Source organism: Papio anubis, chromosome 7 (assembly GCF_008728515.1).
Source record: "Papio anubis isolate 15944 chromosome 7, Panubis1.0, whole genome shotgun sequence".
Taxonomy (NCBI): domain Eukaryota; kingdom Metazoa; phylum Chordata; class Mammalia; order Primates; family Cercopithecidae; genus Papio; species Papio anubis.
This window is the reverse complement of record NC_044982.1, coordinates 69,865,166-69,889,736: the sequence shown is the minus strand read 5'-3', so window position 1 is coordinate 69,889,736 and position 24,571 is coordinate 69,865,166. Positions and strand designations below refer to the sequence as shown.

At 40.1% G+C, this 24,571-nt stretch overlaps 2 protein-coding genes across 6 annotated transcripts in view; one reads left to right on the top strand and one right to left on the bottom strand.

Moving 5' to 3' along the window:
- Window positions 1-647: 647 nt before the first annotated feature.
- Window positions 648-19,382, top strand: PAX9 (paired box 9). Of its 4 annotated transcripts, none has more exons than XM_017961126.3 (4): window positions 648-2,117; window positions 2,915-3,541; window positions 6,467-6,609; window positions 16,221-19,382. In XM_017961126.3, the coding sequence occupies exons 1-4, from the start codon at window positions 2,114-2,116 to the stop codon at window positions 16,473-16,475; spliced, it is 1,029 nt and encodes a 342-aa protein (XP_017816615.1). In that variant the 5' UTR covers window positions 648-2,113; the 3' UTR covers window positions 16,476-19,382. The 4 variants fall into 4 exon arrangements, with proteins under 4 accessions (XP_017816615.1, XP_021796843.1, XP_031524037.1 ...); XM_021941151.2 differs by having other exon boundaries at window positions 6,470-6,609; window positions 16,221-19,378; XM_031668177.1 differs by lacking the exon at window positions 648-2,117 and having other exon boundaries at window positions 2,223-3,541; window positions 6,470-6,609.
- SLC25A21 (solute carrier family 25 member 21) overlaps window positions 17,368-24,571 on the bottom strand; it is a 508,849-nt gene continuing 501,645 nt past the window's right edge. The window contains exons 9-11 of one of the 2 annotated variants that reach the window (XR_002523324.2): window positions 23,822-23,874; window positions 22,254-22,463; window positions 17,368-20,724 (exon numbers count right to left, since the gene is read on the bottom strand). Coding sequence is in view for 1 of the 2 variants with exons in the window: in XM_003901719.5 (XP_003901768.1) it covers window positions 20,663-20,724; window positions 23,822-23,874 (115 nt within the window). In the remaining variant the exon portion in view is untranslated. The remainder of the gene's footprint in view (window positions 20,725-22,253; window positions 22,464-23,821; window positions 23,875-24,571) is intronic. The other variant, XM_003901719.5, reaches the window with a different exon arrangement.

Below are 24,571 nucleotides of genomic sequence, written 5' to 3'. Positions count from 1 at the left end.
CAGACTGCAAATTCTCCCTGGGTGCACGGAAGTAGAGCAGATTCGGCGCAGAGGTCGAAACTCACTGCGTGTCTGAGGTGGGAGGAGGATTCCCGCTTGATCAAGTTGCCGGGCAAGTTCAGTCCCTCCCGCAAGCCTAAGGCAAAGTCGTAAGCTCCCCTCCGATGCGGCAAAGCCTCAACTAATTTATCTACCAGCCTTAAGAAGGAGCTGCTGCTTCTAAAATCTTTAGATTTCCGAAGGCTTTCCTTGTGTAAAAATGCCAGGCGGTGCCACATGGTGTCATCCAACAGGTACTGGGGGTCAGACCAGGGTGAAATTGCTATCAAGTCAAACTTCAAGATTTTAAACATTTGAAACCAACCAACAAAAAAGGGACAAGTTCAAATATGTCTAGTTGTGGGATTTTTCCCAAGATTCCGATTCTAACGAATGGTGTTTTAGTTCATCTTTATCTTTCACATCCTCCATTCTGTTAGGTAACTTTGAATTTACAGTGCATCCTAACCATAGAAGTGCGAATCTGGAGATCTGTTCCTTTGCAGAAGCACGGCTGATCATAGTTTTTTCCCGGGTTCTTGTAACTTACTGGCCTGAGATCTGGGACCAGTCAGCTTCCCTGGGTGTAGACCGGAGCCACACACATCCCTAGGGACTGCTGGGGAAGCAGCCTGAATCCTGTGTGCACAAGGAGCCTTCTGGATTGTCAAGTAGCAGTAGCAGAGTTCACGACCCCAAGAAGTACAAACTTCCAAATTCAGGAAAATATTTCTCTTCTTGTTTATTATTTTGATTGACATTCTCCACAACCCTAAATGCAAATATTAATAACTTTGGCTGCAAAAAGGCATACGGTACACTTTAGGTTAGACTTAGAGTGAACAAAAGTGAAAATTCAGAAGTAGGCAGAACTGCAGGGCCTCTGGGAGCCTGACGGAAGACGAGGGAATTACATCCATGTGCAGCGTTGGTGTCCACTGTCTTGGGACTAAGTCTCTTTTACATTTAAACAAAACTCTTTCGAGGGGGCTCACTGGTTTGGAGAACCCACGCAAACGCTGGCACCGAGAGCCAGGGGCCCAGGACAGTGGCTGAATGTGGAGGAGCCTTGGGCTCCATAGTGAGTGCCCCACGCACTGGCAATCGGTCGACTTGGGGCGGTGCGTTCGCGTTAGCCGCCTGTGGTTCAGTTCCCTGCACACGGCGTGGCCCCTGCCTCGAGCCTGTGTGGCTAGTGGTTAGCCGGTCCACCTGTACTGGGGGGCCACCGCAGGAAGTTGGCGGTAGGAGGAACCTCCCTGACCTTAACAGTGGCCCCCACCTGTTGCTTGGGCTCCCTGCAACGTCCCGGTTTCTCTGGCCGGCCTACCTTCTCACACCTGCGCTCTCGCCACCTGGCATGGACTGAAGTGAGGTAGAATCGGCAGGTGACACAGATCATCTCCTGACAGTCCCCAGAGGCCCGCATGACAGATTTTGCTAAGACAACTCCCTCACCCCTGTGCACGGTGGCGCCGCCTCCCACCTATAGTCTTAACTTCAATTCTGAGACGTCCATCGTTCCCTAGAGGAGGTCTCCTAGGGCCCCTTCTCCCTTCGAGTCATTCATATTCAGACCAAACGCTTTCATTTGTTTATTCAGCATTTTACCAGCCTGATTTTGCTGTCTTTTTGTGCCTCTTCTGGGAAGATGTCAAACACCCATTTTCATTGTATTTAGTCACCCAGGTGGGGAGCCAGCCTGAAAGAGACAGCGGAAGGAGTTTCCTGGACTGCGCTGTAGCTCACCGACCCGCACCAATCACCACGCAGCTTGCCCTCGGACCCGCCCCTTTTAGGGCGTGTCCCCAGTGAGTGATAGACTGAGCCGCCCGGCCCTGCTCAGCCCAGCCCACGTTGCTGCTTAGATTGAAATGCAGAACTCAAGTCTCTTTCATCGGGGCACAGACTTCCTTTTACTTCTTCCTTTTGCACTCTCGCCTCCTCCTCCTGGGAAGAATCGGAGGCGCCGGCGGTCCGCCCGGGTAGCAACAGGCCGGGCCACTGAGGCGGTGCGGAAAGTTTCTGTCTGGGAGTGCGGAACTGGGGCCGGGTTGGTGTACTGCTCGGAGCAATGGGTGAGTGGCGGCGGGGGACTCTGTCAGAGCCGGGAAGGGAGGGAGGGAGCGAACGGGCGAGGGAGGGAGGGAGGGAGGGAGTGCGAGGGCGCGCGCCACTAAGCGCTCACATTCTCTATTGACTTTGCTCGTGTTCCTACAAGTTGTAGGAACACGCTAAGGGTCAGCGGCGCACAGCAGTTCAACGTGAACGCTGGCTACTGGGTGGCTGTTGATGCCATTTTCTGATTTTAAGAGAAGGGAGCTGTGGCATCAGCGCCCCGCAGCCCCAGTAGCAAACCAAGTTTTGTTTCACGCGCGCGCACACACGCAAACAAAACAGGAAAACAAAACAAAACAAAACAAACAACAACAACAACACACCCTCTAGCTTCCCCTAGACTTTGTTTAACTGCCCGGGTCTCCAGAAGGAACGCTGGGGATGGGATGGCTGGAGCGGGAGCGGCTCAAGGACTTTAGTAAGGAGCAGGCGAGAAGGAGCGCGTTCAGGCGTCAAGACCGATTTCCCCTCCTGCTTCGGGAGACTTTGAACGCTCGGAGAGGCCCTGCGTCTCACCACTTTACTTGGTTGTAGGGGCCTCCGGCACGGCAGGAATGAGAGAGGGGGTCCGATTGGACCGTGACCGTTTCGGGCCGTTCGGCTATGTTCCGGAACCGTATGGTTTGGGGACAGTCTCAGTTGTTAGTACGGGACGGGCGCGTTCGCCCAGTCCCCGGACGCGCAGGGAGGCCCAGTGGCAGGCGGCTGTCCCAGGCAGCGGGTGCGCGTCCCTGCGCGCTGTGTGTTCGTTTTGCAGAGCCAGCCTTCGGGGAGGTGAACCAGCTGGGAGGAGTGTTCGTGAACGGGAGGCCGCTGCCCAACGCCATCCGGCTTCGCATCGTGGAACTGGCCCAACTGGGCATCCGACCGTGTGACATCAGCCGGCAGCTACGGGTCTCGCACGGCTGCGTCAGCAAGATCCTGGCGCGATACAACGAGACTGGCTCGATCTTGCCAGGAGCCATCGGGGGCAGCAAGCCCCGGGTCACTACCCCCACCGTGGTGAAACACATCCGGACCTACAAGCAGAGGGACCCCGGCATCTTCGCCTGGGAGATCCGGGACCGCCTGCTGGCGGACGGCGTGTGCGACAAGTACAACGTGCCCTCCGTGAGCTCCATCAGCCGTATTCTGCGCAACAAGATCGGCAACTTGGCCCAGCAGGGTCATTACGACTCATACAAGCAGCACCAGCCGACGCCGCAGCCAGCGCTGCCCTACAACCACATCTACTCGTACCCCAACCCTATCACGGCGGCGGCCGCCAAGGTGCCCACGCCACCCGGGGTGCCTGCCATCCCCGGTTCGGTGGCCATGCCGCGCACCTGGCCCTCCTCGCACTCCGTCACAGACATCCTGGGCATCCGCTCCATCACCGACCAAGGTAGGGGCTCAGAGGCTGGTCATGTGAATGTGCAGCGTCTGCTTCCGCACTCCAGCGGAGGTACCAGTTTCTGCGGCCTCCGGGACCCTGTCTTTCCCACCACCTAAAGCTTTTTCCTTTGGAAAAGTAAGGAGTCTTCCTAGGGGGTGTCCTGATCTCATTAACTTGAAACTCATGCCCCTGGTTTCCTTGCCACACACAGTCTCCTGCCTCAACTCAAACTATCAGACCCATAACATCCCCCCATCCCCAACACATGGTTCGCATTTTCCACCCTCCCCCGCCTCTCGCGCCGAGGCAGCCTCAGCCCGGCTTGCTCACTTGGAGAGCACGGCTGGGGCTGGACTTGGGGCGCAGCCCGGGAGGCCCGAGCCTGCTTGGGGCTGCCGGCTGCAGACGCCGCTGCGGGCAGAGCAGCTTGCTTGGGGATCACTACGGCCGGGAGCAGTCCAGCACGCGGTGGAAATTGAAGTATTCTTCTCCGATTCTGGATTGTGGTAATCAGGCCAAATTTGCTCAGGCAGGAAGTTCAAATGTCACCTAATTGGTTTCGTTCTTATGCTTCACTTCATTTTCCTCGGAAATAGAGGTCCCGAAGTTACTACTAGTAACTTGCATGTAACTCATTCCCAGATGAAGTCATATTCACATTGTCTCTCTCTCTCTCTCTCTCTCTCTCTCTCATCATTCACTTTCTAACTTAACAGACTTCACTGTATATATCTTAGGAAGGGAAGTGGCCTCAGCAACTGCAGTGATGGAGATAAAATGCAGGCAATTCCATGCTGTCCTTTTACGGTTCTTTTCAGTTTTCCCTGAGCCTGCCACTTTCCTTTGGGGTCCCCGGGTCCCCGAGAATGCAAGTGGATATCTATCTAGTTCCTGCATGCTTTTAGCAGTGCCACCCCACTGTTCCTTTCCTTTCTCACCCCTGACCTTGCCTAGTCCTAAGCGTCCTTTCTGCGTTGTCAGGAGGATTCCCCGAGCCCTCCTGCCCAGTCCGGCTTCCGCAGGAGACCTGAGTTTGTTTTCTTTAACTGAGTTTTTTTTTTTTTTTAAGGCGTTAACTTTTTTCTTGGTAGGGAGAAAAGAAAGTCTAAATGACCTAGATGCAGAATTTAAATAATGCGTAGATAGTCCACTTTCTTAATTTCTCAGCCTGAAGTTTTAAAAGTGTGGAGGAAAAATTAAATAGGAAAGGGGGAAATAGTTTCTTTAATTACTTCCTGCCTTTCTTGGTTGCCACCACATTGGCACAATTATCTTTTTAAGTAACTAAAGCAGGGCTCTGATTTCTCATCTTCTTGTTTTCTGACTGCAAGTTTACAAGACCCCAGTTTTGTCTTATTTGGAGCTACTTGGAGCCGTAGTTGGAGAGAGTTTGCCCTTGATTTATAGGATAAACTGACCTCACTGACATTTAAAGGAAGCCCCTGTTCATGGGAAAGTGTGAGATCAGCAGAAATGGGGGCTCACAGGGGGATCTCAATTTCTTAAGATAACTTCAGGCTTGTGCCCACCGACTGCCTTTTGTCTGTGAAGGCAAAGACAGACAGGCAGTTCTGGACCAAAACAGTTTCCTGGTGCAAATGGGACTCAATCTAATTCTTGGGGGTGGTAGAGGAGGAAACATAGTGGAAAAAAAAAAAAAAAGACTGACAGCGTTGAAAATAAAACTTTTCTTGCCTAGGGATATTACCATCAGAGCAAACGTCAGTTGGGAAAGCATTGGACAATGGAAAGGAGCAACTTTTCCTTTTAGATATTGTTGTGATTTTGGATGCCAGCTTTAAACAACCCAGCTTGTGACAAATTTGTGATTATAAAAATGATCATTTCTGCAAAAATGATCACTCTCTTAAGCACTGTGTTAGATGGACGTGTTTAAAATCAAGTTACAATGGCTTTGCCAAACTTCGCTCCTCCATCCATAGGACCCAAAGACAAACATACATTGTTTGTAGCCTTCACATATCTCTTTGAAACTACACCTGGACACCGAAAAATGCCAATAATTCAATATGCACAACCCTAGGTATTATAGTAATTGCTTTACACCATACGATTTTCTTTGCATCTCCACCAAGAACAGAAAGAATAACTGATGGCATTACACCTTAACACTTAATTTTACTTTCATTTTCTTAACCTATTTCATTTTCTCTTTCTTGTATATACATATTTGAAACTTTTTTCAGGAAAACCTTGCCACTAACACCCATGGCATGTATAGTGGCAATTGCAAGATTTATTTTTTAAGTCGTATGCACATATCACATGTGTAATGTGTAGAGGTAGAGTATCAAGGGGAGCCCTATGCACGCACAAAGCAGAAATCTGTGCACGTATATTTTGCACCGTATCGTGGGAATAATTTAGTTATTTGTTTGCAAAGGACTTTGCAGGTCTTTTTGTTCTCTATTGACATAAGTACCAGATCCCCACAGCGCAGTGAGCACCAGTGCAGGCACCCTTAGGTCAGACGCCCCTCTCTTTCTTTTCAGCCAGCCCCACTCCCAAATCGTTGTCAACCCCCAGTCGGCCTTGGGTTAAGAATGAGGAGGTGGAAAACGGCGCGTGCAGCCTTAAGGGTTCCTTCCCCTATTTAGGTTTCTTCCACTCCTTTGCCCTGGGAGAGCGGAGGGGCGGAGGGAAATAAAATACTGATTGAAAAAGAAAAAAATATTTTCCCTCAGGCGTGGGTCAGAGAATTTGGAAAGGCCTACTCTCAGGCAAGTAAAACTTCACCAGGCCTGGGTTGGAAGCACAGGAGGTCGCGGCTGGGCCTAGCGCCCTCGGGAGGCCAAGGGCAGGGGGCCGACCCAAGGTCTTAGCCCTACAGCTCTCCGTCGCGGGTTTGGGTCCCATCTCAAGAATGGGGCGCGCGGGCTGGGCCTCCGGCCTGACACCTTCTCTCCTCTTCAGCAGTGAGCGACAGCTCCCCCTACCACAGCCCCAAGGTGGAGGAGTGGAGCAGCCTGGGCCGCAACAACTTCCCCGCCACCGCCCCGCACACGGTGAACGGGTTGGAAAAGGGAGTCCTGGAGCAGGAAGCCAAGTACGGTCAGGTGAGGAGGCGAGGGTCAGGTCAGGTGGGTCGCTTGGCGGCAGGGATTTAGGCGATGAAGACTAGGGTTCCTTTCTGAGCTTCCCGCGAGAGAAGCCCAGGCTGGCGCCCCTTTGCTGCTACCAGCCAGATCCTTCGTGGACTGGGGCTAAGCAGAGGCCCGGGCCTTGGAAGGCGGAGCTGGGGCCTCGACCCCCGCCAGGGGTCGGGAGAGCTCGCCAGGGCGCTGGGGGTCTGGGGCGGTGGCTCCCCGGGGCGCGGCTCTGGGAAGCGCCTCCAGGCCTCTCGGCCTCTGGGGGCTTGGGGAGGCGGCTCCCGAAGCCCTTTCAGCGGCTCTCATTCAGGGTAGAGTTAACCAAAGAAGGCGCTTCCGAAGGGCCAGGCGGAGCAGCCCTGGGGCCTCAGACCCGCACCTTCACGCCCGCGAAACGCGCGCACCGGGTCTCGGCCTCGCGGTGCAGCAGCAGCTGCGGGGTCCTCAGGCTCGGACTTTCCCTCCCGTGGCTCTCGGACAAATCCGCTTGGCCAGTCCTGTGAAGAGGGGCACTCAGATAAACGTAACAGAGCTACCGTTTTCTCGACTAAAGGTCACATTGTAATCTCCCAAGGAAGTTAGTGAGAAAACCTCAAATTATACGGACTGGCTGCGGACCGTTTAATTTTTCTTTCCCTCTGTCCCTCCTTCATGTCTCCAAAGGAAAATTTAAAACACTCGTGTTTTTTCCCCCCCCCGAGAAAAGCTAAGCAACCACCTCAACAAAAGCCCCAGATTTAAGTCTAAATTCATCACCGTCCTGGAGTCAAGAGTTCAAAACTCTCAAAAACCGAACCTTAAGGCAATGTAAGGTTTCCCCAGCAGACCTCAGTAGGCTTGCAAATTTCTTAATCCCAAACTCAATTCCAAAACCTCAAGCTATTCAGTTTTCGTTTTATTATTTTGAAGACTTAAAATTTTTAATGTTTTCTTATCTGTCAAAATCAGCTTTTAACATTAAGTGGAACTTGTTCCTCTTATTCACTTGGAAAAAAATCCTGGTCATTATTTTCTGTAACAAATCCCATTTCCACTTCCTCTTCCCTTTCTTATTTTGTTGAAATAGAATCAGAATACACATTGGTGGCTCTCCAATAACAAATAACACAGAAAATAGAAGCAAGGAAAGAGAGCCCTTTTCCTTAGTCTGTTTCTACTGTAAAGAGTGTCAATGAGAAATGATAAGGAAGTTTGTCATTTTCTTTTGCTAAAGCACCCACCCTTAATTCGTAATTTGCAAAGAAAAGGCAGAATAGTACAATGGTTAGGAGCTCCAATCTCTGGCTGTACGACTCCTTAGGAAAATATTTAATTTTTTAGAGTCTCTATTTCTTCATCTTTAAAACAGGGAAATGATACTCCCAACCCAGAGGTGTTATGAGTATTCAATGAGATAATGCAACCATATGGCACATAGTAAGCATTTATTAAGTATTACTTGTGGTTCTAAGTGGCAGTTAAAGAGAGACGTGTAAAAGCAAGTAATATTTATCAGAGTATACTTTGTTCTAAGAGACCATAGTCAAAACTTCAAGGGATCTTGTTACAGACATAGAAAGAGTGTATACAAAGCGCCTACCAGAGAAGCAAGCATTTAATAGGCGCTTAGTGCTTTTTATTAGGTCATCATTTATTGGACTAACGTTGTGAAGTATAGAGTTGAAAAAGTTTCTAATTCCCACATGTCATTGATGAACCCAGTTTATATATCAAGCAGTCATAATCCAAAAAAACCTTTATAGTTATTATTTATTTATTTATTTTGAGACGGAGTCTAGCTCTGTCCCCAGGCTGGAGTGCAGTGGCTCGATCTCGGCTCACTGCAACCTCTGCCTCCCGGGTTCAAGCGATTCTCCTGCCTCAGCCTCCGGAGTAGGTGGGATTACAGACACACGCTGCCACACCCACCTAATTTTTGTATTTTTAGTAGAGATGGGGTTTCACCATGTTGGCCTGGCTGGTCTTGATCTCCTGACCTTGTGATCCACCCCCAAAGTGCTGGGATTATAGGCGTGAGCCACCGCACTGGCCAGTTATTTTTATTTTCACTTCCTTGAATTATAGATCTAGCATTGAAACTTGTTTGGAAATGCTTAATTTATAATACACTTCAAAACTAAACTGACAAATTATTTAAAATAAAAAATTTGAAGTTTCAAGTAATTGATATGCTGATTATTAAAAATAGATTACCTTTTATATACTAAATTTTAAACCACTAAATTATCACATTTATAAAATAATATAATTTAAAGAAATAAGTAGCCAAATAAATATTGCTCTAAATACTTAATAAACTATTTTTTCCAGAATAAAAAATATCAAACTTACTTTTGCAAAGTTCTCAATTGCAATATGCTAACCTTCTGCATTGCAATGTATTTAATAGTTAGATAATTCAAATGATGTAAAATTTCAAAACCTGAAAAGTTTTTAAGAATAATATAAATCAGTGGCTACTCTATGATAATTATCAAAATAGTGCTTAATGCTGAAGATGTGCTAAGTAGGCACATAAACTTCAGCCATGTCATTTTTTTGAGCAGTTTTGAACTTTAGACATTGATTTCGTGTAAGGTTAAATTACACAGTAATACTTGTTTATAAACATACAAAGGTAAAGTGTTGCCCATATATGTGCATTTCTCTTACCAATGTTCAAAGGGCAGATTTATTTTTAAAAGTTATTTTTCAAAATGGAATCAGCATATTTCAACCAAAATGTAAACTCAGGTAACACACATTTTTCCCTCTGTTTATATTATGGACAAAAACTTGAATGTCTTTGGCCAAAAAAAAAATCTTTAAAAATTTTCCAACTTTCAGAGCATTTGTGATTGTTATTAAATAGTGCAATATTATGTGATACTAGTTTAATTTTATTATATAAAGAAGGAAATTGAGAATTCAGAATCATAGTGCTTAAAGCATATTTTTCCTGAGGACACCTGTAGAATTACCAAGGGGCTAAACTACACAACTGAGTATAGATACTATTGATTACCATAACCTAGAGTTTCTATTTTCAGCTTAAACTGTAGAGACAGATGTCCTGATTCCTACTAATTAAAACTGTATGCACATTTCAGCTATGCATATAGATATCTTTTGTCTTTGAAAATTCAGTTTAGAATATTCCAACTTGTCTTACATATTAATATTACATTGTAATTAACATTTTGCAGTGCCATTCAGAAATCCTTATTGTCTCTGAGGATAGAATATTTATTTTGGCTTTTTTAAACCCACAGTTAATATGGGGGCTAGAAGTACTTAATCCCATTTGCTTCTGAATGGCAACAATGTTCTCTGGTTCCTTATGGCTGGTTCTTTTCTGTTGAAAGCATAAAACTCCAATAAAATACAATTGGAATGGTCAAAAAACCTCATAAAGAGAATCATAGGGGCTGGAATACATTTGTCCTTTTAGGAAGTCTTTAGTGAATTAATGCTTCAATTTTATTCAAGCTATATATAAATAATTGTATAGTTCTTGAAAATTTTTCTACAAATGGGCATACTTTCTCAGGAAAAATACATTGAATATCTGATACTCTCAAGTAATTGGAGACACAGATTTATAAGCTTTGGGTATCTTCATTTTGGGGTTGCAGATGTTAACTTGGTAAGTTTAATATAACACTAGCTACAAACTGGGATGTCAGAAATAGAGAATAGTCTATAAATAATTGAACTTTTTAAAAGTTCAGAATTAAGTTGTGAAAATAGTTGAATTTACAGATATAATCTGAAATTCTTATGAAGCATTTACTTGTACATGCATCTGAAATGAAGATAGTCTTCTAGAATCCTAAATGTGATTTTCTAGTATATTATTTTAAAAACTGGCTGTCCTAGCGGATGTACTGTTCTCAGAAAGATATAAATGATATTGCACTAAATTTTTCTTCATATTAAAGTTAATTTTTATAAACAATTTATAATTTATAAACAATGAAATCTTAGGCAAATGCCAGCAGAATGTCTTTGAAATTCATAATGTTATCTGTTATGAAAAACATTATTTGACCTGGTTATATTTTAACCAGTAGTATTTCAAAATAAAATTAATGATTATATATCAGTAAAATGTGTTGTATAAAATAGCAGGGAAAGGTAATTGAAAATTGTTCAAGGCTATGTCAATTTTAATAATATTTTGGAAAATTATAAAATTTAGAAAAGCTTTTAAATAGCAGCTTTCCATTTCTTAAAAACATTTAGATCTACAATATGATAAGTAAGCATAATTAAGATCTTGTTGGATGAATGTTGAAACCATATTTATAACCATCATTTCATTTTGTCAGGTATGGTTTACTAGGTCATTGGATAATGAATTAAAAAGGGAAGAATGACAGTCAGAAAAATGAGTTCACCAAAAAAGAGAAAATCTTGTTTATTTTCAGATCCAAAACTTTTTCTTGCTTATGATATTGAGGTTGAAATTCTAGGTGAAGCATATCTCTATTTGTGGCTAAATCTACTTTATTATAAAGCCAAGGTAAATTCATTTTATCATAAGAGGAGGACCGGGTTGAACTGATAAGTGAAAGCAGATTATGGGTAGAGGACCTGGCACTGTTATTTGCATTTATCTTCACGATAAAAAATGTTGAATAGACAATTCCCAGAATTTGAATAATGGTCTATAACCTCTAATTGCCAGACATTAGCCATAGCAGTTTTATGGTGGTCACAAGTGTTTTGATACTAATGTATTTTCATTTTCTTGGAGGAGGGAGGGTAAATGGAATAACCATAAATCAAATAATAATGGCTAGGTTAGAACTTCTGTTTACTTTTTTAAACAGCTTTATTCATTTTGCTTGCTTAAAGTGTAATGCTTGTCCTGTGATAAACGGTGCCTACCTTTTTGCTTTGTTTTTTAAGCAAGACTGTCACATCTTTTGCTTTCCACAAACCTATACTAACTTAAGTGTACATATGGTTGTGGAATGCTTATGATGTATACTACTTTGTGGGGATACAAGATGATTAAGGCAAGTCCCTGTCCTCAAACAGTTACAATCTAGCCCTCTGTCAATACAGTTCTTCGACATATTCACTAAAGTTTCTTTTAAAAAACTGGTAAATCTGTATTTTGAACATTCAGAACAAATGAAATTAAAACATGTACTTTCATTCTTCTTGTAATAACCTTAACTAGAACTACATTGCATCTTATATATTTTTTTCTAGACTCTTTCCTTTAATGTCAGTGTGATGAAGTTGGTCTTTTCCTAAAAGTATTAAAACAAAGCAAGTAACTTACTTTTTCTAGGGTATGCAATTTAGTCTATTTTGCTTTGTATTAGTAAATCTCCTTCTCAAATTTAGGTAGAAGATAGTTTACTATAGAGAGCACCCTTGCACAATTCTTTCAGGGGAAAGAATTCTCATGCCTTTCATGGAAGATCCACATGAGAAAGGAGTTGACGGATTGAAGTCTTATTTATGGAATCTTTAGGTAAAGTCATTTTCAAAAATGAGATTTCCATTACATGCCCATTGCTGGGGTTTCATTTGGAAAATTTGTTTACTCTTCCCTGGGGATTCCATATGTTGGTTGATTTATAAATCATATTTACAATCCAATTAAATAGAGTAATTTAGCATGTTTGCTCCCACTATATTTATAGTGTACATTTGGTAGTCTCTACTCGGCCTAACTAGCTTTTCAGATTAATTACATGCCCTTCACTGAAAACATTAAACCGATTTGGGATGTTTAAGTCATGTACTCTTTTACTGGAAAGAATAAACAAACATCAATGCTACCTGTAGTTGTTTTCCTTTGCGGTGGAAAATTTTACTCTTTCAGTGATTGCTTCATAAATAACAATTACTTGACCCAGTAGAGATTTATATCTTTTACTAATTTTATGTGTCAAAATTAATAGTGAGAAAATTGATGTGTTTATTGAGTCACTAAAGTGAATAAATAATGAAGGTGGCAGGAGGCAGGTAAAATTTAAAGCACATTTACTTGCTCTTTTTTTTTTCTAAATTTACAAATCTGAACTTCGAAAGTAAAAAGTAAAATTAAGACAAAAGTCTCCAGACCCCCAAGCTAGGTCATAATTTAACCTGAGGGAAAACTAAGGGCTATTTTTATACTGTTTAAGTTTAAAGATTTCTATTTTTTTTTAAAGCAAACACTGTAGCCTCTCCTTGCCTTTTTTTTTTTTTTAATTTTTTATTTATTTTTATTCTTTTGGAGATGAAGTCTTGCTCTTTTTGCCTAGGCTGGAGTGCAATGACACGATCTCATCTCACTGCAACTTCCGACTCCCAGGTTCAAGCGATTCTCCTGCCTCAGATTCCCAAGTTGCTGGGATTACAGGCACCTGCCACCACGCCCGGCTAATTTTTGTGTTTTTAGTAAAGACGGGGTTTCACTATGTTGGCCAGGCTGGTCTTGAACTCCTGACCTCAGGCAATCCACCCGCCTCAGCCTCCAAAAGTGCTGGGATTACAGGCGTGAGCCACCGTACTGGGCCACCTTTTCCTATGAGATGAAATCAACCCTCTCCGAGCTTCTCTTCCTACCTTGTCTTTCTGCAGTACAAAGGGGATTGCATTACTAAAATGATACTAAATAAATATTGTGGATTTAAGAGAACTTTGAAATATTTAATAATAAGAATAATGACATAAAGCAAGTTTGTGAATTAAGTGTGAGAAATTGGACAAATATGGAAAAATTTGCTCATTTTTAAACACTTGATAAATGAATGTAATCATGGAATAAATAAGGCACTAAAAGGTAATACAGGCCTAAATCCAATGTCCTGCCTCCCCCTAAATTCCAGGAGCATTATCTAAGATAAAAGTTCAATGCAGCATGTCTCTGAGGGCCACCTTTCAGGGGGAACACCTCTGGGCAAAAAGAAGTGGGTCCATGTAAGGGAACCACAGACATTGCAACAAAACAACTCAAGAGTCCAAGTAAATGGGGCACGTCAATGAGCAATAATTCCAAGAGCAAAGGTGTAAGAAAAGGGAAGATGACTAAGCAAGGATCTCAGAGAGAACTGTAATTTTGAATGACAGATAAAATACAAAGAAAAAAGAATAAGTAGGAAAAATTTAGCTGTGATGAAAAATAGAACTCACCAACAGTTATGTTCTGCTAACTAGAGCATTGTTTCTGTCATGTGTAATATTAAATTGTTTAACCTTATGTCACTGTATGATGTTGGCCAAAGATTTTTATTATTTTAGAATTAATTTTTAATGTTAGCATTCTTTTTTCATTATTCTTAGTTCACACTGGCATCAGTAGTATAAAATATTAGTTAATGCTGGAAATGAAAATATTAGTTAACACCATATACAGATGTGAACACCTTTCCATAACTGAATTGGATTTATTTCTTTCCAAACTCATTTATCATAGATTATTGGGACAATTCTAAATAAAAATGATAAAAACTATAATCTCTATGCAAAACTAAATTTTTTCCCCCTGTAATTTGATAGTTCTCTATCTTGATACCCATCTCACAAGAGCCTTAAAGTGTGTCTCCTTTGAGATATAATCAGCAATTCTCAAAAAGTGGAAGAAACTATTTTTTTTTTTAGAAGCTAAGAAAGAGGTGAGGATCTAACAATGAGAATCATGTTCTAGGAGAGAAAAGAATTTGTTACCGGATGTTATCTCAAAAGATGCTCTAGTTTTAAATTAAAGTGCATCTATCTTTTAAGTGTCCAGGAAAAACAGTATGATATGCTACAGAGGACCCTGCATTGGACAGGGGTGATAAATTCTTTTAACACATGGTCACTGACTTGCCAATTGGTTGAGGGTACATGGCTAAACCTCTTAATCTATATCCTTGTATAAAAAGAGGATGATTTCACTTGTATTCAACAGTTATGTGCAGTAGTTTCTTGATTAAAAAAATGCAGCATCATCATTCTCTGGGACGCTTCTAATACACTTTAATTTCAGTTGAACATTGTCTTGTGTTTGTGACATGCTATCTTGTAATTATGATAAACTCAATCATTTGTAATGAACTATATAATTCATTAGTCCTCATTATTCAGTAAAATATGTTGGATATTTCTTGGTGCCTGGGACATAGGACAAACTTAAGAAACTTTAGCTTCCTTTCTCATTCCCTATTTTCAAAGAACCAACATCGAAAAACACAACCTGAGGTGTTTGTTCTTACAGAACATAGACACAAGGCTAACCCCTCTAATATTTTTCTTATTTTGTCAGAAATGCATGAGTAATGTTAAGTCATACCTATGTATATATTCTATTCCATGTACATATTCATCTACTCTGCACTGAGAAAACAGTTTCTGAGACCCCACCACTGCATTCTCATAGATGTAGAAGTGAAAACAATAGCCCAAATAAATTAAATTAGAAAGTAATTCATATGTTGCAATTGAACGAGAAGACGTATTTAGCTAACATACACCCGATTAATTTAATTTTAAGGATTAAATCAATTTTCCTAATAAAATTATAGTATTTACATTATATTTTCACTAGGAAATATGTTGAAATGGTAATTCATTCATGTCACTATCAGGACAGAGGATCTACTCTTTATTTCTAAATAGTATAAAAATTGAGGGGAAAAAATTAGACTACTTGAAGAAGGATGCCCAGTGTTCATGCCAGAATCAGGATTAAAAATCAGGGTGTTTTTAGTGTTGTTAATAGTAACGATACCAACAATAATTCATTGGCTGCCAAGAGAGCACTGGTTTCTAGGCAGGCTCGCCTGCCAGGAGTGCTGCATTGTGTTTGCAAACAAAGATTTTAACTTCTAAATTCACTTCAAGAGATTTATCCACGTGGCTTTTAAAAACTCACATCACAGGGCCCAAAAACTTTGCAAGCAAAATTTCCAATTTCAAAACCAGGTATATGCAGTTCTTTTATATGAAGAAAGACAGTTTCCTTTCTGATAAAACAGTTCTGGAAAAGATACCTGCAATATTCATTTAAAAATCCTTACAAGACAAAGTGCCTGATTTTTGTATGTCCTTTGTCCAACGGGAATTTTCAATATGATCTCTTAAAATATGGTATATATTTTCTTTAACGAAGGTCGTGTTTGTTGTGAGTTTCTAACATGACGGCCTGCAGTCTGTGCCCTTCTTTACTGAAAATAAAAGCTATACCAACCAGGCCTGTCACAAGTGCCTCAACAAAAGAGCCAAACAAAACCCAAGTCCCAGGAAGGTTGACAAAGGCAATGAGGACAGCCGAACAGATTCTAAGAGTATTTAATCGCCATTGATTCTTTCTTCACCCTGCACCTCCTTCCTGTACCTCCAAATAGCACAAGCAAATACTATGAATTTTCTGGTTGCAGCTTTCTCTAAATGTTTGTGGAAAGAATAATATCTTGCCATTATGTTTGTTTAAGTGGCAAGACTGTGAATGTCTTTAGAATATAATAAAGCTCAAATTTTTTTTTTAAACAGTCGGAGAGTGGAGTTAGAGCATTGTTGGCTTACTCAGACTTAAATTCTGCTTCTAAGAACCTGTGAAATGTTCAGTCCTATCATGTGATTATTTTTCACTTCTTTTCTACTCCTCTCAGGCACCAAATGGTCTCCCAGCTGTGGGCAGTTTTGTGTCAGCATCCAGCATGGCTCCTTACCCTACCCCGGCCCAAGTGTCACCTTACATGACCTACAGCGCTGCTCCTTCTGGTTATGTTGCTGGACATGGGTGGCAACATGCTGGCAGCACCCCATTGTCTCCCCACAACTGTGACATTCCCGCATCGCTGGCGTTCAAGGGAATGCAGGCAGCCAGAGAAGGTAGTCATTCTGTCACGGCTTCCGCACTCTGATGGGAAATTCCGTCTCCAGCAGCTTCACCCGGGTCTCCCCGTATCAGCACCTCCTCCCCCAATTCGCAGGTCTCACATTCCACCCCTCCTGCCCTCCAACTCTCCTGCCTTGAAAGCTGGCTGTACGGACTCACATCCTTTGTGCTGATGATACTTACATATTTCTTGCCGTAACTTTTCTCCTGCAGAAAAACTGACATGACTTTAGGATTAAAAAACAAGAGCAACAATAAGCATTGAATGAGACATTGTGTTGCCCACATACTGTCTTAATATAGCAAAGAAACCTACACCCCTCAAAGGGTTTAAGGAACTTTACAAACTAGTCTTTGGTAAAACCACATGTGTATATTTATTCTAAATCAACCTAAACTTTTGAAATGTGCAATTGTTGAGATTTTGCAAAATCAATAAAGTACTTATAGAAAAAAAATTATGCTACACCCTCTAATCAAATATGGTAACCAAGTAAGCTTTAATTCATCATTAGGAAACAAATCAATAATTGACTTGTTTGAGTGATCCTTTGTTTATCTTTAAGACATGACCTATTTTGTTGAAAAATATATGTAGAACCCAAGCAATATCTGAATCTAGCTCTCCCTGGTGGTTTGACTTGGTTCCAAATACAATAATGTTTATATTTTCTATTAGTTTGTAAATATGGACTCTGGATGGTGCATTTGTGTCTTCATTCCATAAGATATTCCCCTCCCCCCAGCCCCACCCCCTTCTCTATTTTTTTCTTTCTTTTTTGCAAAGGTGACTTTCTGGCAACGTCTTTGTCTCTGTTTGGTGGTGGGCTGCTCGGGCTTCTGGACCTGGACTTGCCCCCAAATTTTGTGTATGCAGTGAAGGCTTCAACATCTCATGAAGGACACTTTCTTTCTACAGCAGAGGACACGAAAAACAAATAAAACAAGCCAGTCTCTCATTTTGTACCTAATCAAACAACACACACGCCAAGCATATAAAGACAAGAGGGTGGAAGATATCTGAACAAGAAGGCTCTAAAGGAAGTCACTTAGAAACTTAAGTTTAATGTGAAATGCTTTGCAAAGATGCTTAAAATGAACTTTGTGTTAAGAAAACCACTGTGAAACTAAATTGTACTGTTATTGTTGGCTTACCTGTGTGTTCAGCAATCTCAGCCCAAAATTATGTTGTAATTTAAAGAAAATGGAAAATTCTGCTCTAATGAATGTAACAATGGCTTGCTGTGAAGTTTACATTGTTGTACAGAAGCATGTATCACATGTAGGTAAACTGGTGGTGGTACTAGAAATACAATGTTATTTAATTTTAACAAATTCCCTTTATTCATTTCTGAAATTACAGAACACAGTTTAACTCATAAACCTTTCTAGACCAATTTATTTTTCACTTTAATGTTAATAACAGCTGTGGAGTATATGTGTGTGTGAGCATGTGAGTAGTATGTGTTGTATTTTAAAACGATTGATTTTCTGGGGCAAAATTCTACAGTTTGTAATCCCTTCTGTTTAGAAAGTTCTTCCTGGTTGGCAAAATAGGCTTAAAAATATGTTTTTAGGACATTGGTACAATTCAACTGTTGGAAAATTAATATATTGAGGGTTTTTTGGTGCTAATTCTGTGCAATAACTAAAAGAGCACCTCACTGGATATGGATGTTGAAGATGGATTCCCTAGGTGATTTTAATTTCTTCCCATCTGTGCTGTGCACAGTCTACATGACAATGCAGTTCCACCACATCAGTTTCATGGCTTCATTTAAAACTCAGATGGCTAGATTAGTTAGGTTTTCAAATCACTAGGATGTAAACAGTAAGCAGATTAACATAACAAGTTATGTTAGAGTGACTGCTTTTTTCAAACAGCAGATATCTTATAGAGAGCTTTGAACTGCATTTATTTCTAAAGCAACCGAAATTCAGTGCTACAAATAGAAGATTATAACTTCAGGAGAAGAAAAAGCAGGAGCAGATGAACTCTCAGGGCCATAGTCTTCCTTTGATCTTGTAAAACTCCCATTGACATCTGGAGTTCCCAGTCTGGTGAGAAAATAGACTATAAACTGAATGGAACAAAGATCCAATCCAATAATTTGGTGGAGACTTTAAAACCATACCATGCAGGGACTTTCCTGTCATCTGAAAAACTGATGTAAGGTACAGAACTATTCTTTATCAAACGTTTTTAGGTGGCTGTTAGGGGGCTTTAAAAATTATTAATTGCTTGTGTGGAAATGCAAATAATGTTATTTTCTTTATCTAAATTAAGAAATCTCTTGTTATTGTGCTATTTATAATTTTTTTCTGGTTCTTGTATTTTAAAAAATCTAATATTAATGGTATCGAAGTTTCCTTTTCTCCCTCTAGGTCTTAACAGTGAATTCACCTGGAGTAATTTTTAAAAGACAACAGATACAATTTGCTATTCAAAGAAAATTATGATTTAAAGCCACTTTTTAAAATACAAGAAGAAAAATAGAATGGATTAAAGGGTTAACTTTTAAAGATTATTATTATTGGTTAATGTTGACATATTTCCTCTATCTCATAGATGATAAAAGTGTTGCTTTTAAACTGGCAAATGCACTCTTCAGAAATCCTTTTCTATCTCATCCACATGGAGAGGTTAAAGGTTCAATTTCATGGCCTCTATGCAGGCAGTGCTCTCATAGAATGCAAGAGTATTACCTGCAAGGATAGAATGCAGTTGTGCAACAGAGACACATTCTTATTTCTCTTTTTTAACAATTTTGTTTTTTAATGACCCTTTTATTGACTATTGGACTGAAATATAAATTTTAAAAAACACGTTGGAAAGGATGTACAACAGAAGGCTATGTATGTATATACAGTATGTCAAAAGCCTTTTATTTTTATACTTCAAATGCTCTAAATTAATAAAAAGTAATAATTACCATGTTATCTTTTACTTTTTATTTTCAAAATGCTTTAGTAGTAGAAATAGCCCACGGTAGTAACTTAGGACAGGTGTCATGTGGACTTTCAGGTATTCTTGTTGACTTTACTGAATCAGCATCATTTCTGGATGCAGATATAAAATCAAGTTTGGTTACATCAAGACCAAGAAGATATTTTTGGTGGTACATGTTAGTATAGTAATCCTTAGAAATGCTAAGTGTATTTCTCTTTTGGAACATTTCTCCTTCATCATACATATTTTAATACTGCAGACAGCCGACTTCCCATCTGAAGTTGTCGTTTAAAACTAATAACCTGAAAATGCAGTTCTGTTCTATACATTCTTCCTAAAAATGGCGCAGGTAGGCATGTTGAACAAAGGTAAATTTGGATGTAAATACCGATGGCTGACAAATGGGTCCAAAGGTGCTTCCAATTTGTGATTTAACGTGAAAATATCTCATCAACAAAACTTGTCTTCAAAGAGAACTATGAGAAGCAAAGTAAATTTTATTGCATGTTTCCTACTTGTTAGAAGAGATTTGGGATATCGTGATTTAAAAATACATGCTTAAACAACAGTGTTTTAACATTCTGTTCTAAACAATGTTTTAAAATACCTGTTTATTATCTTACAGCAATGTGAGATATAAAGTAGATGTAGGAAAATAGAGCTGATATGTGCATAGATACTACAGAAAACCAACAGATTTACATTTTAACATAGTATTCATAAAATTAAACATTCTAAAAAGGTCATTTTAGTGCACTTTAAAGCATTTTTCTTGTGCTCTTTAAATATTATTTATGGAATAATTTAATTCATTATAAAAACTGTTTAAATTTTGGCTTAACTTTTTTTAACCCAGTCTTTGAATGATTTGAGTTATTTTCAATAGTTTAAGCATTTCTAGATCTCTTAGAAAAAAATACTGATCAATACAATGAATTTTCATTGTGAAGCAGTGAAGAGGAACATAGGAGACAAAGTTTATATTTCTTTTACAAAATATATGATTTCTATGCTATTTTCCTATATTCACTTTAAATACCTCATTGTTCCATATTATTTTTTCTTCTCACAGTTTTATTTATACAGCCAAAACTATCATCTCAAGTTGTCTATAGATATTTTTAAAGTATTAAAATAGATTTTGTTCTTGAACAGTTTTTTCTTTCATAATTATACACCTGGCTGGTCGATAGTCTCTCTTCTTCATGGTGCTGCATAGCAAATATCCATTATCTCAAGGGGGAAAAACACTTCCTAGGCAATCACCAGCTCTCCTGAAGCCATGAATAGGTGTATTCATAAACCAGCAGCATCACTGCACCACCTAGAAAAGAAAAGAGCTGTTTTTTATTGCAAATCCTCTGGAATAGCATTGGCTTTCCCACTGGGTTTCTGAATCCATGATGTCTCACACAGCCTGTCGGGCAGAGGCTGTTCAGAATCAGCAGTTCTGGAGCTTCAATACAAAGATACAAACTACTGTGGAAAATTCTCAGGATAAAATCAATACCATCTTGAGTCTCCTAATACTTTTTCCCCCATGAGTTTTTGCAACTTTCATCATTTCTCATCAGATTCTTTTTCAGGCACTTTTAATTTTTAAAAGTAAATAAATATAGACATATTTAGTCATGTAAGGGCATGTGGCTTTCCTGCAAACAGAAACCTTCAGATTCTTCATGTGTAGGCTAGGGATTTATCTTTTCCAGTCCATAATTAGCAGTCTTAATTGCATTCAAGAAGGAAATCTCTAAGATGGTGCTTGATGGATGAGTCTAGTTTTCTGTCATAGCTTTCAAACTGCATTGCAATGTGGAAATTAGATTCTGAATATTTAAAAAATCTGTATTGCAAAACCTAACAAAAGCAGGTTGAAAGCTAACCTTCATTCCTTTTATCTGCTTCCGGTGTATATAGATTTGAACTTGAAAATTTGGTAGTAGGGGTTGGATGGCATGAGACCACCATTTGTCTTGGAAGAAAACAGCTACATAACTAGTTGTGAAGAGACATGCTCTGTAGTATGTCAACAGGAATATGATACAGAAAAGCAGTCACTAAGGCTGCTGGATACCTAGCCACTGGGAGAAGAATTTGTACGTGGATCATTTTATGTTCTATTTGACGCAGTAAATAGCATGTGTCCTGTGCCCTTCAGGATAATCTCTTCTTATCCTTTTATGTCTAACTGTGTGAAAAACATTACAAAATCAAAATTTGGACAAATATCATGAACACAACTTAGAGAAGACTTGGCTGCATGAATAGAAGATTGACTTCTGATGGAAAGAAATAGAACTTGATTTGGGTCTTAGTTATTTTGAACATACTGCCATACATTTTTTTGTTTTTTTAAATCTACAGGCTGCACATGTTTGTGTAACTATATACCAAAGATAATTATCTGCCTGTAATTTTCATTTTTAACCCATGAAGATACTCTATTAGTCCTCTCTCAGCTGCTCTAGACCTCTTGGAACTCTGACAAACAAAAAGAGCTGCACTACAGAGGGTTATTAATATGTAAGTAATTGCTGCATTTATTCTTATTAACCATTAAGACAAGAATATGCAGAGTTGGGTTAGTTTTTGGCCTAGTAATAGCTGAAGTTTAAATCACAGACTTCAAGATTCTTTCATGGAAGGTATCTGATTGTTAGCCACGCTGAGCTGCTAAGGCTATTGTAAAAATGCTGGATGTTTCTCCAGAACAAACAACAAAAATTCCAGGCTCACATTTCTTTTTCTTTTTTGTTTTCTTTTATTTTTATTATTTTTTTTTACGTCTCTCTCTCATTCTTTAAGAAAAAATTTACCCTTCATTCAAAAGTCTTAATCTTAACTCAGTGGTACCTTTCTTTCTAGGTTTCTTTGGTTTGAAGTCGCTGTGATGCACACATTTGGAATGAAGTGGAGGGCAGGTCTGTGAGTGGTTTCCAGATATTCACAGTTTGGCTTAGCCTGGACAGTCAGTTCAAGAACGCTTTTCTTTGGGTATAACACCACAGCAACTCAGGACCCCTCATGCGAAACATTTAAAAAGCCAACCAAACATTTGCAATCCTGTAACAAAACTTGGGGTCAGATTATTTAAGAGTTTTGGATGAAGGTTCCAGTCAATTACAATTTTAGCTAACCTCTCCCTTGTCACCACCCTTTTTAGGCCCATTCCTTTCTGAGAAAGTTGGTTTAGGGCTGGTGCTGTGATTTCCTCTCATATTAGGTCTACCAGCAGGTTTTTACTCTGTGGTGAAGGAAAAACACCACATACTTGCAGAGATGCACAAAATTCCCCACATTCTATTACTGGGTTAGCTTTTACACATGGGCCAATGACTAACGGAAGGTAGATCTGAATCCCAAATATGAAGCAAAATCCATGTGTAAAGGCCTATAAAGATTGGGATAGATGGGTTGGGAATTGTGGAAGTGTTTCCTAAATATATGAGAGTGTGAGCTGTTCACCGTCTTCAATTTACAGACTGTTGTTCTCTATCTTAGATTAATAGAAATGTTGGTTCATTGGACTGAGATCTAAAGGTGAATGTGGATATGTGTTTGTGTAGTAGGGTAGGAGGACAGTAGTATTAAAAGGGAGGAACCGCAAAGGGGAGAGCGGAGGAGTAGGAGAAGGTTCTAGGAAATATTATCAGTATGTATAAATAGGTGAGTATAACCTGATAAAAAAATATGTGTGGTCTAGAGTATACTTCTGTACTTATTCGCAAGGTTGCTTATAATCCAATACTATCTGCCCTGGCAGTTGAGTCTGCAGCAGTTATTTTCTTATCTATTTACACAGAGGCAGCCGATTCTCCCTGTGGGAATGGCAGCCGGTTTTTTTGTGGGTTGGCGTTCTGAAGTGAGGCCCTGAGCCAGAAGCCTCCAGCGTCATGCTGACAAAGGCCAGGAGAGGTAAGCGGCTAGTTACGGTGTCACCACTCCCCAGAGGTGACTGTGAAGATGAGTGGCTTTTGCTGTTCATGGAGGCAAGCTGTCCTCCTTTTCTCTTTTTGAAATGAAGTTGAGGCAGGAGCAAGAATGAATTAGGAGCACGAGGAAACGTTTAATTGGGCTGGTCCCTCACTCAGTGAAAAGCCTCCCCTTTAGCCAGAAGCCACTGCATACACCTGGGCTCTTACTCAAACTCCTACTGCCTGTGGCTTCTTCCTATTGACTTAAGCTGGGTTTTGGCTTCTGTCAGCCTCCAGCAAGGTCATAAATAGTACTTAATAAACAAAGGTAGAACATTTCTAATGGATGTCTTCAGTATCTCAAATACTCATAGACAACTTTATATTCCAAGGTTTTTGTCTTACAAAGTGGTAAACCTTTATTTTGTTGCTGATGGACACAAATAACAAAAAAAGAGACAATAGAACAAGAAAGAAGGAAGGATTAAATAATCAAAATATCATTACCTGGTCCAAGTCTCATAATCTTGGGAAGCAGGCCTTTGTACAAAGCTAAAATCCTGTAATAGGAAGGGAAAGAGAAACATTCTTATTCTGAAAATAAATGGAGTTGTACCTTAGCTTTATTGAGATGGGGGCCCAGCATTTAAAAAAATAAATTATTTGGAATTATACATATCTCAAAGCAGACAGCATCTTAGTATTCTCTGCAGCAAACTGGATGTGGGGAAAGAGTTAATCAATTCTTTATTACCCAACTCTGCTGGTCCTGCCCAATCAGAAACATGACTTTCATCAGCGAGATGCTTTTGCTTTCAAGACAGGTCTTACTTTCAAGACAGTTGTGTATATGGACAGAATGACTTTTGTACTTGAATTTAAAAGACCACAAACTCAGTCTTTACATTAGGAAATATGATGCAGTTTATATCAAAATAATAACATATTACTTGTTTACTTGAGGAAAAGAGTGGCGATGAAACAGAAAGATTTTAAAAAATCAGAAAAATGCACATACTTTAAATTTTTAAAATTATCTTGACAGAACTCTATAATTCTCCCAGGAGAATATAATTAGGTGGCATTTTGATGGGATTTAGAGTCAGAAGACAATTATTCTCCTGCGTTTATATTAATAGGACATATAACATACAATACTCTATTATGCAAACTGTCAAGTAAAAAGTTCATCTTGGCATTCTACGACAAACACGCAGCACATTGTCACTTGATGGTGTAAGCACATGTTTACAACAT